Source organism: Mus pahari, chromosome 5 (assembly GCF_900095145.1).
Source record: "Mus pahari chromosome 5, PAHARI_EIJ_v1.1, whole genome shotgun sequence".
Classification (NCBI taxonomy): Eukaryota; Metazoa; Chordata; class Mammalia; order Rodentia; family Muridae; genus Mus; species Mus pahari.
The window spans coordinates 52,583,767-52,601,207 of NC_034594.1; the positions used below are offsets into that span (position 1 = coordinate 52,583,767).

At 53.6% G+C, this 17,441-nt stretch overlaps 1 protein-coding gene across 11 annotated transcripts in view; it reads right to left on the reverse strand.

The window, feature by feature from the left end:
* Positions 1–17,441, reverse strand: part of Tns1 (tensin 1) — a 213,641-nt gene that overhangs the window by 102,109 nt on the left and 94,091 nt on the right. For 8 of the 11 annotated variants that reach the window (XM_021197450.2, XM_029539336.1, XM_029539335.1 and 5 more), the window contains one exon: positions 4,406–4,447. In XM_021197450.2, coding sequence (XP_021053109.1) covers positions 4,406–4,447 — 42 coding nt within the window. Of the gene's footprint in view, positions 1–2,285; positions 3,044–4,405; positions 4,448–4,637; positions 4,689–4,837; positions 4,939–17,441 lie in introns of those variants that run through there. The other 3 variants (XM_029539338.1, XM_029539340.1, XM_029539341.1) reach the window with 3 other exon arrangements.

The window sequence follows — 17,441 nt, forward strand, 5'->3', positions numbered from 1 at the left end:
AAGAGAAGAGAAGAGAAGAGAAGAGAAGAGAAGAGAAGAGAAGAGAAGAGAAGAGAAGAGAAGAGAAGAGAAGAGAAGAGAAGAGAAGATCAAAAACCAAAACCAAATCCAACCCTCCTGGTCTGGAAGTGTGACATAGTTGTGCTTAGCATGCACAAGACTCTGGGTTCCCCAACAAAGTAAACCAACTTAGAAAAGAACTCTGCTCGTGAACACAGTGGCTGTCACAGACCCTGTGTGCACAGCCATGTGTTGGTGCAATTAAGGAATGGTTGAATAGACAATAGGTTCTCTCTCAGCACTCCAGCCCACTGAACAGCAGAGACATTAGGGACCATGAGAAGCCCAAATCGAGTTCCCAGGTTACCCCAAGGACAGACCAGGGTGCAGACCAGGGTGCCCTTCTAGTTAGCCTCCCTGTGCCCTGGTCTAACCACTGTAACTGGCCCTGCCTGCCTCTCCAGGACGGACACAGGCTGCCCAGGTGCCCATGAGGGTCCCAAGCCCACTTGCCCTCAGCCAGGTAAAAAGGCATTGGGAGCCACAAGTGCTGTGCAAGTCGTGGTGATCTGTGTGGCTGTCAGTGCAGGGGGGACAGCTCTGGTGCAGGCTGGTGAATGGGAAGCTCACTTCCACCCTGACCCATCTTGTGGCCTCCTATCTCCTTCCCAAATCCACATCTCAAACATCCAAGCAGCTTCTCACTGCTGCTGTTGCAGCGGCCCCTCCCCCTCGGGGGCAGTCCCAAGAATTCCAGTGGGTGCCCAAATGACAGCTAGAATAAAACCCTATACATACGTGGAGAGCTGTCTCCTCTTATGCAGGGAAGAGTGCACGGCTTCCCTTAGCCCCGCCTGACGGGCTAGCTTTGAAATTCTTGGACCGTGGGGATATTATTCAGTCACATAACAGTGACTTCAATCTGACACCAGGACACCACGGTTGTCTGTCTGATGGCAGAAGCTGCTGCTCACCGCCTGACTCACAGGCAAACAGCAAGTCCAGCAAGCACTCACTGGGCATGAGTGGACCGACGTCTCCAGAGTGCATCGCACTACTTGAAACGGCATACCATTTAAAGTGGATGAATGGCTTATTTCTGTAATTTTCCACTTACTGTTTTTGGACCTCAGTTGACATTGGGTAACTGAAACCGAGGAAAATCAAACCTCAGATGGGGAAAGGGGGAGGCGGGGGAGACTGCTGTGTTATTACTGGAGGTGAAACCACATGCCGTTAAGTGCGCCAACTCCCCTACACCCCAATTCTTACCCCAGCTTCACCTGCAGGTCATTCTACAGGACATTCCAACCCCACTGCTCTGAGGCTGGTGACAGAGGGCATGGGAGGCTGTGGCTCCTGTTACCTGGGTATCCAGGGTACTAGTCCTTGTGTGCTAGTCAGCCGAGCAGCACAACCCATGACGGCCATCCCACCCAGGTCTCTGAGTGCCCATTCTCATGTACAGGGCACCTGGAATAAGGTACCTTAGTGGGCAATCCATTCAGCTCTCATCGGCTTTTCAGCCTGAGAAACTGCTACTTCAGCTCTTTGCAAGGGACAGGAGTGTCTGTGGCAGGCATCCTAACTCCATCCTGCCTAGAACCCCGAGAGAGGGCACAACCCCCGGACTCTTCTGCCCAGTCCCTCGGACCACATCTGTTGAGTAAGACGAAAGTATGAGTTGAACATTAAACGGCTCAGCCTTAGCCAGCCTGGGCATGGGCTGGAAAATATGTTTGGCCAGCAGGGCCTGAAGCTGGGCAGAAAGTCCTGGTCTGAATCGGGGGAAGGGTGGTTAGGACTCATCCAAGGTCGGCAAGAAAGGTATCGGAAGCACAATCAGACCAAGGCCAGGCCATTAGACAGATGAACCGGTCACACCGAGTTGGGAACCAGGGAGCAGGGCAGGCCAGGCAGTGGCCTACAGAGGCTGGCAGGGAAGGCTGGCAGCAAAAGGAAGGAAAGTCCTGAACCCACCCTTTCCTCCCTCTTAGGGAGGTTGCCCAAAGCACTCGCCTCACCCACTGCGAGGAAGCAGGTGCTGAATGTTCTGGAGGGAGCCAGACTTTCTCCTTGTTTTCCCTGGGCCACTTTCCCACTGGCAGGGCAACACAGGGTCTCCCACTCAGGGTTGTAGCTTGCCCCAGACCCCCTCCCCCCCCCCTCGTGCAGAACTCACCACTGGCAGCGGGGAACAGAGGGCCACAGCAGTATCCAACCCCACCCCCACCCCCAGCTACGCAGTCTTAAACTGTGCCCAGTGCGCGTGTGTGAATACCTACTGAGTTCGAAGAAGAGAAAAGTCCATCCTGGAGCTCACAGGCTGGCACAGGTGGGACCCCTTAGGCAAGATAAAGGTAGAGAAGCAAGGTGCATAGCCTGTGAGAAGCCACAAGCACAGAAGCCCAGAAGCTCAGAGGCTGAGGAGCTAAAACAGAGTGAGGAAGAATTGAGAAGCTGAGGAACGACAGCTTTGGGGGAGGAACCTAAGGTTTTGCTCCAAGTGAGGTGGTACACCTCTGGCTTTGGAATAGATATTGTGTATAAGTGGGACGTTTGATCTTGCCAGCTTCGTGGAGTGGGTGGTGTTGCTAGCTCCTATTTTAGAGCAGGGCGGCTAAAGAGAGAGGGGGACTACATAATGTGTTCAGGGGTCACTCAGTTGAAGCCAAGAAGTTGGGAAACAGAGGATAGCGGAGGAATAAATATCTGGGAAAGGGGTGCTAGGATGCAGGGGTGGGGAGTGGAACTTTCTTACTACTGGAGGGGAGTGGGTTCTGAGGACCATCACCACCACCCGACCGACCCCAACCTCACCAGCACATGGCCTATCCAGATGCCTGCAGGGCTGCTACCATTGTGCAAGTGGTCACAATACAGAAACACGCAGACGGCCTGCCTGGCACACGTGCCTCTCAAAGGCAGGCCGCCGCCCTTCCAGCACCTAACTGCAGGCCTCCAGCTGGAACACCATCCTACGCCCTTCTGTCCTGACCTTGGACCTTGCTCTGTAAACAAGGCTCATGAGCCAGATGCTGGCCCCTGCCTCGTGGTCCCTAAACCCTGGACCTACCCTCAGCCTTCCCGACCAGTCAAGGACATTCTGTTCTTAGCTCTTAGGTAGAGGCTTAGCACAGATGACCAGAGTCGTCAGTATTCTCTGCCTACCACCCTCCTCTGGTATATGGTACGCTGTTGTGATCCTGGAAGGGGGAGGGGGTGGGGGCAATCGCAGCTCCTCCCCCACCCTGCTGTTACTACAGGGGTCTGTAAAATGAATACTTCACATCTGGAGGGTCCAGTGTGGCAGCTGAAGTCTAGGAGAGGGTGGCCTAGGGAGCCAGGTCTCTGCATCTGGCCTGAGTGAGCAGAGGTGACATGGCTTTGAGGCAGCCAGGAGTCTGAGAGTCCAAGTGTATCCCGGGGAAACCCAAGATGCAGAGAGAAAGAAGGGAGAAGGCTACAGCCACACGCAAGTTAGGGCTGGAACAAAGGGAAACTAGATGGCCTGACTGTGTGTCCCATGCCTAAGCTGAACAAGTGACCACACTGTTGTGAAAGATGCCAACAGCCAGACTCCCCCCAACACAGACACCACCAATCCAGCAGATCTGGCCCACATGGAGACCTTCTGCACATTCCTACTGTCTCTGCCTCTTTGTCTCTGTCTCTGTCTCTGTCTCTGTCTCTCTCTCTCTCTCTCTCTCTCTCTCTCTCTCTCTCACACACACATATGTACACACACACAAACAGGTATGTGTGCACACACACACACAGCCCTTCTGCAGTCCTCAGAGCCTGACCTGTCCCCACAAGGCAGCGGAGTGGGACCTGGAAAGGCTATGGGAGCAGGAAACACGCCAACACGCATCAGGCCAGCTGCAATCAGTCCGCAGCAGGCCAGCTCCACAGCCCACAACTCACAGAGGTCCTGCCCCTGTCCGAACTGTTCTGGAAACCTGACAGGGAAGAGGGGGATGAGGGCCATGAAAGCAGAAAAACAGAGTCATGGGGACATAGCAAAGCTGAGGAGAGGAGCAGAGGCCACCACCTCATAGATGGTCTCAGAAACACCATCCATCCCTCTGCCTCCAGCCAAAGGGCACAAGACCTACAGCCAGGAGGGAGGAAGGCAGCACCGCAGAGCGCCCTCGCCCTCCAGGCCCTAGAACAACACTAACCTAGCCAGGCCTGGGGATATACAAGATGGCCTTTTATGGGTTTTCCCGAGGACCTCCAATCTCCAGACACACAGAGCAGGCCCTGCATCACGTCAGGAGGGACCTCATGACTCATTTCCTCCCACCAGCCTCAGCCCAAAGCCTTCAACCCTCTCCACCCCACCAACCCGGCTCCCAACACTCAGGAGAGACTGAAAAGAGAAGAGAAGGCTGTCACTCACCACCAGTTCATGGCTGGACGGAGGGACGCAAGGGGCAGCCACCTGTGAGAGATAAAGAAAGTCCTTGTTAGCTTCTGTCCCAGCAGCCCCTGGGCCTCCTGAGCCCACTCTTACCCCATTCTCAAGGGGACAACCTTCCCCGAGCATAGGCTACCCGTAAAGGCTCAGACCAGACGACAAACGTGAAATGTCAAAAACCCTCACAGGTTGAATCCTATAAAACACAGCATACCTCCTGGAGGTCGGCATAGCAGCATTTATACCCTGGATCCTGCAAAAACCATAACACTTCCTCCCCACCCCCTCTCCTCCTGACCCGCTACATCATCCAAAGATGGACTTAAAATATTTGAAAGACATGACTTAGACCCCTGAGAAAGGCAACGCCCATTCCCCCCGCTCTTCTCCCCATCGCCAGTGGCGCATCCAAACCCAGAGGTGGAGGGAGGCTCCCACAGGCTGGGATTGGCCAGATCTTCCAGGTACAGTGTAGAGGAGGGAAGCAGCACCCATGGGAAGGGAGCTATCATTATCAGTTCGTCCCCACCCTTCTCTGAGCCAGGGTCAGGGCAACTTGGGCCTCTAGAGGAGGGAGAGAGGGAGGCGGGCTCAATGGCCACAACACCCTGACAATTAGCAGGGCGCGTGTCAGAGGCCAGTGCGTTCCTTTCTCCAGCCAACACATTTTTCTTGGATCTCGGTACACAACCTTGGCTCTGATTCCTCACCCCAGCACCAGGCCAGAGGCCCACGGAGAGGCAGAGGGTGGCTGAAGCGGCAGCTGCCTCTTCCAGATGGTAGGCGACCCCATCTTACTGGTAACATACCAACATTTACTGAGCTGGTACCTCCTGGCAGGCATGTTGCTAAATAAAGCACTTTGCCCTTTCAACAAGCAGAAAGGCAGACTCTAGTGTTACCTCCCCAGGGAGGTGTGAGGCACAGACAGGGTAAGCAATTCACCTGAGGTCACACAGCAGATGTGAGGCCGGGAAATGAACCTGGGTCCCAGGATGGCTCGTGGCCCTTCCTATCAGAGAATGAGGAGTGCAAAAAGAACCCAAAGCCCCCTTCCTGCTTCACATGAGCATAGAGCTAGAGGTAAAGGTTTTAGAAGAAATTCCTCGGGGGACAAGGCCCAGAGTGGGAGCAGAGATGGGGAGGAGAGAGGCCTCCAGAGCTGCCTATGGTCCCCCGATCAATGCTAGGGCTCAGTCACAGGTTACAGGCACAGCTGTCTGTCCTTTACAGCCCCAAGGTGACCCCACCACGGAGCTGTGAAAAGACAGGCCAGGCTTTCAGAGACCCTCTCCCGACTCATCAGGTCTTCACAGGATCTGGGTAAAATGTCTGGGCCACATCCCTGGCTGAGCTCTGTCCTCAGCATGGCCAACAGACAGTCTCAGCCTGTGGAGACTGCGGGAGGCCAGGACTGCCTGGGCTTCCATAAAGGTGGGCAGTGGCTTTGAGATGCGCAGAGGGTCTCTCTCCCAGGCCCATCCAAACCCTGGACCCTTTTCCCACCGTTCACCCCCAGCTCCCAAGGTAGATGTACCCACTAAGAACCAGCACCTAAGAGGGTACAATCGCGCACCCATGCAAGGCCGTACCCCGGGGGCTTTTCCACCCTGGGGCCCAAAGCTAACTGGGCCATGGCTGCTGGCCCATGGACTTCTGTGTCTCAGACCTTCTGGTCTCATTCTTGCTTTTTTTTTTTTTTTTTTTTTTCCTGAGGCACAGAAATGTTTCCTTAAAAGGCTGCCTGTCTCTTCTCTCCAGCACCCTGGCCCCTGGCCACCCTCTCAGGATCCCAGAATGTGCCAGGAGAACCAGAGGCCGTACCACTCCATGGCCTTTGCTCAACACCCCCACTCTCCTGCCATCAGCAGCGGCTGACTCCTCTGACTGTAGGGGACTTAAGGGCCCTGGGCTGTCTTCAAGGGCTCTGATCACAGCCCTGCCATGACCTCACCTCCAGGCTAGGCACCCAGGATTCCAGACACAGGTGGTCAATCTCAGGAGAGCTGTCCTCCCCCCATCCTACCCCAACAGCCCTCCGGAATTGGTCAGAATCAACCTAATGTCCCATGTCCCCAAGTGAAAGGCAAAGGATGAGAAGTCGCAGCAGCAGCAGCAGCAGCAGCAGCAGCCACCGCCACCACCACACTCCTCTCCAGCAGCCATGGCTCAGGTGCAGTATGACAACTCAACCTGGGCTTACCAGAGCCTGGGCCCATTAGTTCCTCAGCAGATGAGAGACTGAGGCCACAGCAGAGCAGAGGCAAGAGCCTGCTCTGCCCCGTACCTACCCTACTCTTCGCAAAACAAAGACCACAGACACCCACCAGTTTCTCCCTTCATTACCTCACTACTCTGTAAGGGGCCCCAGTTGGGTGGCACTCCTATGCCCGAAGCCATGATAAAAACCTAAGTTCTCAGCCTTGCTTACATAAAACTCCAGATTCCAAAACTGGCCAGGTCCTCCAGAAGTCCCCATACTTGTGGCCCCTGACCCAAGAAGCTGTACAGAAAAGTCCATACTCCTAAGTAGAATCTCACCAGTCTGGGGTCCGGCGCTCACAGGATTCTTGGGTTTCCTTCCTACTATTTGCGGGGGCTGTGTTTTTCTTTGTTTTATTTGGTGGTGGCTATTTGAAGCAGGGTCTTCCTTTACAGCCATCACAAACCTGGAGCCCTCTCTTCCCGCCTTAGCCTCCCCTGTAAGGGGATCATGGCTCTGCATGGCTATACACTCGGCTCAAGAGCCCACCTCCACCACCTTTGTCCAATAGGAATAATTTTAGAAGTGTGTGTGTGTGTGTGTGTGTGTGTGTGTGTGTGTGTGTGTGTGTGTGCTGGACACATCTGTGCCACAGCATATGTATGTACAAAGGTCAGAGGAGTCAGTTTTTTCCACCCACCATGTGAGTCCTGGAGATAGAACCCTGGTGTTGGGTGGCAAGAGTCTTTACCCTCTGAGCCGTCTCATTGCTCTTCACCCTTTTTACTGCGGTAAAATATACACAACATAAAAAGTTCCATCTTGGGGGCTAGAGATGTGGCTCAATGGTAGAACTCTTGACTGGAATATGCAAGATGCTGGATGCTGGAGTCAGTATCCTGTACCACGATGATCACATTGATGATGATGATGGTGGTGGTGGTGGTGATGGTGATGTTGGTAATGGTGATGATGACCAATTTTTAAGTTTTTAAAATAACAATAGGTATCATTTAAGCATTTCTAAATATATAAGTGGTGGATTTGAGTATATCCACAATGACATACTAATCGCTATCTACTTCCAGAACTTTTTCATCATCTAACACCCCCCCCAACTGAACAATGAGTCCCCTCTTCCTTTCCCCACCCCATAACATCTTAACTTCTGCTGCCTACCCTAGAGACCTCTACAATACATGGGGGTGGAGGTGGGGGAGGGCATTGACCCAGGATTCCTATCCCACCAAGGCAGGCAACACAAACTCTCATCTCCCAGGACCCTGTATCCTGGAGCTGGCTACAGAACATCTGACCCTTCCCTCGTGGTCTCAGCAGGACACAGGACCCTCTTCATTACAAAGAAAGGAATGAGGCCCAGAGGGCTGAGAAGAATATTCACAAAAGCCTTCCTGGGTTTGCCACCCAGACTGTGAACAATCAGAACCATGCCACAAGGTTTCACACAAACCCCAAAGGATGGGCTTTGGGGGAGTGGCTTACATTCCTGGGGAGAAGTGCATCCCTCACTCCCCAACCACTCACCCTGCATCCCTCATCACCTGAATCCTTCATGAAAGTCTTCCTGACACTCCACAAACCATGCCTCTCAAGTCTCCTGGGCAGGCCACAACAGCCAATGGATGGCACCCAAAGCAGGGCCATAGGAATCTCGTCTCGACTCCCAGTTGGTCAGAAGCACAAAGACACCCTGGAGTTTGGAACTGAGATCTACAGGGCAGAGGGCAGTCCTGGGGACCTAGTACCCAATCTATGCAGCATGTCATTGTCTGGTGCGATGTTGAGCTAGACTGGGCTGGAGGTCACCTGCAGGGGTCGCCTCTGCAGGGCTGTTTGCTGCTGGGGAGAGGACCCACAGTCACATCCTGGAAGCCACAGAAAGTCTTGTGCTATCTGGTGTGACAGGAACCAGGACATCTGTGTTTTGCTGACAGACATATTCATGAAAGGCCAATCACATGCTTGCCGTTTTTGTGTCTGGGTTGATTCCACCTCATGTTATACCTGAATAACAGCCCCCAAGTTGGCATGTGAAAATCCAAGCCAGTCCTTCGAAGTGTGCCCAGTGACAAGGTCCTTATGGAGGTAACTAAGTAAGTCCACCAAGGCGAGTCCTCACTCAGTACAGCCTATTTTCCTTACAGGACGATATCTGCGCACACACCAAGGAGGGAGACCCCATGAGGACACAAGCTGAAGACAGAGCCCAGGTCACCTTGCAAGGAGCCAGGCCACAGGATACAACTGCTGTGATGATCCTGATAGCAAACCCAGCCTGGAAGCCAGGAGAGCGAATTTCATGACCCCAAATCCACATTTCTAATGTCTATCAAGGTTCAAGGTAAAAACTGTCCACTGTGTGCTCCATCATCCTGCATGGATTCGTTCACCAGTTGATGTGGACCCACTTGGGTCATTTCCAGAGAAGTGTTCATGGTGACTCAACACCCCTGTCCAACATGTCTAGATACCCACATCAGTGACGCCCCGCAATGGTACACAGAACACAGGGACAGTGGAGTTTATAAAGCACCTACTGTGTGTCACTGGGTTGGGCACTTTATAGCCACTCATATTTTCACTTCCAAACCAGTTTTTAAAGTAAATAAGGCTCACAGGAGTTAAGCTACTTGCTCAAAGTCAAACATCTGGCAACAGCAGCAGGGCAGCAATGGCCAGGAGGGCTCCTAGGTCTCTGCACATCAAGCTCTAGTCTAACATGTGGGTTTCTCTTTCTCCCATCCAACCCCCGGCAAGGTGAGCATCAGTACACTACCTCCCAGAGCCTCAGACCCCTTCCCAACAAACTGTGGCCTGCTTCAGGCTGCCTCCAACACCTCCCTTCCCTGCCTGTTCTCTGGCCCATGGCTGGATGAGGCTCACACTGAGGAGAACATGCTGGGGCTGCAGGGCACTGAGACAGTACAGGCATCCCCAGGAGGGACAGTGAGCCAGTCCCTCCGCTGGGTGTCACACTCCCCCATGAATCCCCCCACCCCCCGCTCTGCTCCACCCCTCCCCACTCACCCCTACAGAAGGGAAACACACAGGCCATTTCCAGTGTGCAGCTTGGCCTGATGCTCATTTTAGAAGTGAAGTTTGTTTTGAAAGGGAAGATAAGAAAAGGTTATTTAGGTGGAACTAATATTTGTGAGAGACATGGGGGTAAGGATGTGTGGCTTGTTAAAGGAGCTAACAGGACTCCTCTTTAGCCGGAACCCAGGCTGGATGAGGGGAAGATGAACTGACAAAGGGACCTTGGGCAACTATGAATGGTCAAGAAAAGAGGACAGATTTGGCTGCTGGCACTGAGGAGCCGTTGAAAGTTCTTGAGTAGAGGAAGGACCGTCAGAAGCTATGCTCCTGGCAGAGAAGCACTGGAACAAGGGCAGGAAGAACAGAAGAGTAGAGAATTTAGGGCAAGCACGGTGATACAGTAACCATTCCAAGAGCAACCAGGAAAAGAAAGGGAAGGAAAGAGGAGAAGCCTGAAGCCAAAGGCTGGGGAAACATTGGGTACCCCCCAAATCTAGGGACCCACAAAACACTCTAGCCCAGAGCTTCCAGCCTAGCCGCTACACCTTCCATTCCAAAGCAGAGACACCAGTCACCAGGCGCCTCATCTGTGGGTTCATATCATCGATGCACTGTGACAATCAAAGACCCCAGATAAGTCACCCTGTGTTGTCCTGGAAGCATAGATGTCCCTCAGGACTCGTGAGCGCCCGAAAGATGCCAAAACCATGGGGTTGAGGCCCAGAGGAAAGAGAAGACTGTTTGAAGAGATCCAGCAGGGCTCAAAGTCACCAGCCTCCCAAGAGGAGCATCACGGCAGGAGAGGTCCTGGGAGAGCATGTAGGGAGAGCAGGTAGGGAGAGCAGGAAGGGAGAGCAGATAAGCACGGCCCTGGCTCCACGGCCTCTGCATCTCTACAGACCCTGCAGGGGACTGTTCCTCCCTAGTCCCCAGCCAGTGCAAGGCTCTTCCCTTCCCTTATATAGAGTTCCACTATGAGCAGGAAAGGAAGTGTGCCGAGTTCCTTCTTGAGAGGAGGCAAGAAGAGGCCTGTTCCCAGGGACACCTTGAGCCAGAAGGATGGCCCCTGTCGTGGATCCCTCAGCTCCAGTGATGGCGGGGACTTGGAGGGTCCTGCTCTTCCGATAAACACAACCCAGACAACTCAGAACCTGGAGAAGACAGGACCCAGTGCTGTCTCAGATCACTGACTCAGAACACTGTACCCAAGACTCCAAGGTCCCAGCACTACCTCTCTATGTCTCCAAGTTCCTCCTCTGGCTTGGGTCCTCCTGTGGCACCTGTCACTGTCTGCCTGGCCCACTGCCAGGTCCTACACAGTTGTCAGATGGGATATTTGGGCAGGGGATTCGCTCTCCTGACAGATCCCTCCATCCCCAGACACGGGAGGTGGCTCTCACACGGAACACCACACAGCCCACTCACCAAACAGCCTGCCTGTAGGTGGATATGATGGCTGGTGTGCCTGTGCATCACTCAGAGCAACCCTCAGTCAGAAGGTCCTCAGTCAGCTAAGGAGTGGGGGAGCAGACCCAGCTATGATCCAAGCAGGGCTCATCACTGAAGCTGACTACCTTTGAGTTAGCCTGGAAGATGGCACACAGTAGCAACTGGAGTGAATATCCTATAGCAATGTTTCTCAACCTCCCTAGTGCACTTCATTGCCATTCATGCTGTGGTGACCCCCCAACCATAAAATTATTTTTATTGCTACTTCATAACTTTAAGTTTGCTGCTGATATGAAAATACCTGACACGTGACCCCAAAGTGAGCTGTGCCCCACAGGTTGTGAACCACTGCCCCGTAGATTCTGGGTTACACCTCGGGAGCCCAACCCCAAGACTCCACAGAGCTAACACAATGGCCATGCTCGCTGATCCCCACAGTTGGGGAAGCTGGGGAAAGATCAAGGTCACCCACTGGGGGGCAATTGAATCCGGAAGCCACAGAATCTAAGCTCCGAGCAAGCAAGAGCAAGCGAGCCAGCAAGCAGCTACTGAGCATATGCCTGGAGCTCAAGACCCAGGGGCATGAGAGCAAGAGGCAGGCGGGAGCCGGGAAACATGGGATGGGGAAAAGGGACACAGCCGAGAGCCTGGCTGGGCTTGACACCAGCCACTGTCACCCTCCTCTGGGTCACCCAACATAGTTCAAGCCAAAATCTGTGCATCTCCCTATTCTCCTATCCCTTATTCCCCCAAGCCTGGCAGTCCCTCTCCCAAGCAACCACTGCAGTGCCCTGAGTCAAAGACACGGTGACATTAACCCATCCCAGGACCTCTTCTCTTGCCCTTGGTCTCTTCTTGGCAACCAGAAAGCCATTTCTAAAATGTGCCCAAGCCATGTTACTCCTCAGCCTAAAGGCCTTACTATCTTGAGCTTGATGATCCAGTCTAAATGCCCCAACACAGCTGCCACGCACAGTCTATGGGGGTCTGTGGGGCCACTCCTGCAGGCCCACTTCTCAACCTTCCCTCCAGACCCCTATGCCACTTCCTGCCCGTTCATTCCGAATTCTACGCTCTGCTGGGAAAGCCTCTCAGCCCATTTCACAGACAAGGAAAAGTGAGGCACGGAGAAGCCACATCTGCAGCCTAAGGTCACACACCAGCAAAGAACAAGCATGGAAGCATAGCTCTTCCCCCAGGACACCTCAAGACTGACTCTGTTCTCGTAAGGACCACAGGGAGCCTTCCATGGAGGCCATGGCTTCTGAGTCAAGGGAAGGGAGACAGCAAACTGGACTGAGCAATGTGTAACCTGCAGTGCTCAGCTGAAGCAAATGCCCAGGCCCCTGCAGTACCCTGATAGCTTCATAGCCAATGAGAGAGCAAGCAAGAGGGCAAGATCTGGGGCGGGGTTGGCAGCCAGGAGGGCTTCCTGAAAGAGGCTGCTGGGCCGAGATGAGAAGGCTCTGAAAGGGGACAGAAGACAGCGTGAAGAGGGTACTTAATGGGGACAGAAGGGGGGTACTTAAAGGAGAAGATGGCAAAAAGCAGGCCTGTTAGCACAGGCCTGGAATCCCAGCTATGTAGGAGACTGGGGCTCAAGGAATAAAGTTTCAAGGCTGTGCTGCTGTCTCCGAATAAAAAGTACTGAGCATGCCGGTGAGGTAACGCTGTTCTAGAGTGCTCACATAGCTTCTGCAAAGGAATAGCCCGGTAGGCACCTGATGCGGGCGCCAGGTCTCTGTCCTGAGGGCAAGGGATGAGCCCACTCCCAAGCAGTCTGAAATACAGAGAACAAGAAAGCCCCAATCCTTCTGGGGCCAGGCATTTGTTGCAGGGGGCGGGGGGTTGGGGGGGAGGCACAGCCTATGGCACACAGATGACTTCCAGGAAGTTTCTAGAAGCTGGTCCAGGGACAGGGTATGGACTTGGGGGCGGGGTGGGGGTGGGACAGGGCAGAGGAAGTGACAGGCCCAAGAAAGAGACCCAAGGAGCCACTGGGGCCATAGTGACTGAGCTCCCGGCTGAGGAGAAAGGGGAAAGAGAACGAGGCCCCAACCCTGGACGGAAGTTGTGGCCTCAGGGGAAGGCAGGCATGTAAACAGACTTATAAATCTGCCCGGAACTGCGACAGTGGAAGTTTGAAGAGGCCGAGCTTGCTCTAGGATGACTGTCCATCTGTTTTTCCCAAGGTTACACCCAGAAAGGAGGCGGCCTTCCTCACCCCGAACTCCCCTCTGAGGGTGTCTGTCCCTACACGAGAACTTTAGAGAATAAAAATATTTGACCTTAAACCATATTTGAACAAGGGGGCAGGAAGGATGCCTGAGATGGGGGGAAAAATTAAGAGCAATGGGAAAATCCACAGAGCCAAAGGTCTGGAGAATTGCTAAGGGCTGGATCAGCTGTCACGGGGATGTGTCCGGGAAGGCTGGGGGAGGGGAGACAGCCGTTGGGTACAGTCAGGCACTGTGGAGAAGGTCCCACGGGGGCCTCATCAGCCCCCTGTCTCCTAAACCATGCTTTCTGCTGCAGAGCAGGGCAATGGCATGCAGACCTCTGCCCTTGTACAGCTGCTGGGTCCCCTGGGAAGTAGCAGCTCCACCCTGTTTCCCAACTTCTACAAAGTCCTTGATCCACCACCCAGATGCCAGGTTGATTTTGTTTTGCTTCTCAGGAAATGGCCTTGAACTTCTGATCAGCCTGCCTGTACCTTACAAGTGGCGGGATTACAGGTTTGCACCACTCTGCCCAGTTCTAGGGATTTCCGAAGTTGAAAGCCAACATGGCTTGCATGCTAGGCAAGCCCTGTGTCAACTAAGCCCCGTCACACAGTCCCAGGATGACAGCCTTGGAGAGGGAGAAATGCTAAACACATTCACTGCAGGCTTCCATCCGCGCTCCAGGTGACTATAATTCCAGCAACAAAGAAATGTCAAAAGGATCGCCTCGACTTTGAAGAAATGCCTTAAATTTCTGTTGGTTCTCTGGACTCCCTAAATTGCCTATCTCAGTGCCTAATGGGACTGACAGGAAGTCCTTCCCAATGTCTGGCTACTTCTCTTTTTAAAGGAGTTAAAGCTTGCCAAAGCAGGATGAAACCTCATGTTCATCGGGGGAAATTCCACAGCCTCAAAGTCTATCGGTGAACTTCATGTCTCCTGAACCCTTTAAGGACCATCTTGTCCTGTTCACGACTCTAAATAAATCAGCACTAAACCAAACCCATCAGCTGGGAGCAGGTTCTGCTCCACAGGATCACAACACCTTCTGTGTGTTGACGCCCTTTCCAAACTCCTGGACACCTCCGAGAGGCCACAAGTGTCCGGCTAACATGCAAAGGACTGGATGGACAGCAAGCCCAGTGTGGGCTCAGACATGCTGTAACTCTCTCACAGGGAAAAGGGACTGATGGGAACCACTCTGCAGACTGGCTGGGAACTGTTAACGAGATCGTGATCAGGCTGAGGGTGTAGCTCAGCTGTGGAGCACATGCCTTACCCACCCCGCAAAGCGTCAAGATGAAGTCGGCCAGGCTTCTCATCTGTAGGAATGCCGGGTACACAAAGCAACAGCGCTCTGTGTGCCTCAAAGCTCTCCACTGACTCTCTCTCTACCCACTGATCCCCAGCCCCACCCTGTGATGTAAGCCCCATGGCCAGCCCCCTTTTATGGAAGAAACTGAGAATCTGCAGGACAGAGAAAGGAGCACATTATGAAGATTCTCATCCAGGCTGGAAGGATGGCTCAGTGGTCAGACATACCTGCTGCTCTTGCAGAAAACCTGAATCCAATTCCCAGCAGTCGTGTGATGGCTCACAACCATTTATAACTCCAGTTGTAATATATCTAATACCCTCTTCTGGCCTCCTTGGGCACCAGGCACGTACATGTGCACATGTACACATGTAGGGAAAACAGTAAAGTCAGAATAAATAAGCAACTAAAGATTCCATCTACCTGTCAGTCAAAAACAACTATGCAACGGCATTCTCCATCAAAACCCTGGCCTCTCTTAAGATTTCCACTCTTGATGTAGCATAAGCTTCAGTTATCTGAAAATCATTTCTGCAGAAATTTCTGACCCACGGATGGCAGGGACACAGAGGTAAACAATGGATGGCCCAGAGCCCCGGAAGCAGGAGGTCCCTAGGGCAGGGCAGCCCAACCTCACGAATCGCCTTTAAGACCATCTGTGGCAAGAGGCAGGAAACCCTTCTTGCTCCCAATTAGCCAGCAACAGAGACTTGAAGCAGGGCCAGCCCCAAGGCCGGAGCAAGCCTGGCTGTAACTAGCATTGTTTGGCTCCGCATGACGCATATCCACTCCAGTCATGTTTCCTTGTTCCCGGGAAAAGCTCAGGGCTGCACGCGGACAGGGAGGCAAGGGAAGGAAGGCAGCAACAGACCTGGCTCTCCCTGGCTCAGACAGCAGGCAGGTTAGAGAGGAGGAGAGAAAGTGCCTATCCGATAGAGACACCCACAGACAGCACAGCAGTGACCACACACAGCTCTCAATGCCCCAGGCAGTACACTCTCCACACCCAGCACACACACCACACCACTTTGCCAGATGCAAAGTCACTCCCTAGGCCTCTGGCCTCACCCCAGAACAGACTCATGAAGGCACGGCCAACACATCCAGCTGCCTGTATGACCCAGAGCACTGAGGGGCCAGAGCCAAGTGCAGCGGGAAGCCAGATGTGGGAAAGAAGTAGATGAAAGCGAACTGGAATCTGAGGGTCCTTGAAGCACCATCGGGTCTCTGCGCCCCCACCCACCTCCAAGATCTATAGGAACCGGGCCCTCTATTGGTGCCTGGGGCAGTAGCTGATTTCCCTTGGACTTGAACTTGATGGCTGCCTGAGCCCTGCCTATCCTAGAAGCACAGAAGGGTGAATGTTCACACGAGTGCATTCTCATGTGAGCTCACACACACAGGCACACACATGTGCACCAAGGGCTAGAAGTGTCAGAACCAGCAGGGTGGGGCTAACTGGAAGGTAAACAGTCTCCAAAGTATGGAGGCACCAGAACAGCTATTTTAGTATCTGGATCTGCTGGATATGTGGTTCTTTTTTAAGCCATCCGAGATTCAAGTGATTCCTCCTTTTCCACAGGAAGCCATTCAAACTGAAGAGAGAGAGAGAGAGAGAGAGAGAGAGAGAGAGAGAGAGAGAGAGAGAGAGAGAGTTGTCCAAGGTCGCACATCTGGGAGGGGCTGAGGGAGACACAAATCCAGAAGTACCCTCGAGCAAAGCCACTTCAAGTTAGATGCAGCTAGGTGCTGACCAGGGAAGGGAGTGATAGCCCAGAGGGTGGGTGGGACTAATACAGGCGGAATCAGAGGGAATAAGAAGGGGGTGTGGCCGAGGCTTGCACACAGACAGGACACTCTACTCAAAAGGAGGGGTGGGGAGGTTGGGTTCAGCGACTGTGATTCAGCAACCTCTGGGAAGCCTTCCAGCGCTCCAGTCCCACGTCTAGGGGCCACCTGCCCTAGAGACACCAAACCGTTACTCACGAGTTACTCACTTTGCCTTGGCATTCACCCTGGCAAGCCGAGCCTCCCACTCGTCCCCCCGAGAGTGACCACGGAGAAGCCAGAAGATCCATGGCTCCCCTCCCTCTAGCCAGAGCATCTCCACCTGAGTCACGGGGACACGCCAGAACTCTGGCCTGCTCCCACTAACAGCTGCTTCCCTCTGCTCTGTTCCAAGAAACAGATGCCTAGAGGAATGGTCACTGTCCCCAGACACAGAGCAGCCCAACCCAGAAGGGAGCTTCCCAGCACCTCTGCCAACATCCCAAAGGATGCTGGAAGATACTTGGGAGCCTGACCTCAGCAAGACGGATCTTCCCAGGCACAAGAACGGGAGCCTGTATGCAGAAAGCTCCGTGGCTGGAAGAGAGAACTCTGTTAAGCCCAGCCTCCCATTCCACAGGTAAGGCTGCTGATGCCCAGAAAAGGACAGTCTACTGCCCAAAGCTACAATGTCAAAGTAGGCAACGGCCTCCCGACACAACATCACCTCCCCTGACTCAGATAGGGACAATCTCCCCAAATCTACTCTCTCCTCATCACAGAGCTGCCGTAGTCCCCACAGAGAAGGGGTAGCAACTCAGGAAGAGGAGGGCTAAAGATGCTGTAGCCAGGCCAGTCACTAAGAGAATCGGTGTAGCCGGGCGTGGTGGCGTACGCCTTTAATCCCAGCACTCGGGAGGCAGAGGCAGGCGGGTTTCTGAGTTCGAGGCCAGCCTGGTCTACAGAGTGAGTTCCAGGACAGCCAGGGCTACACAGAGAAACCCT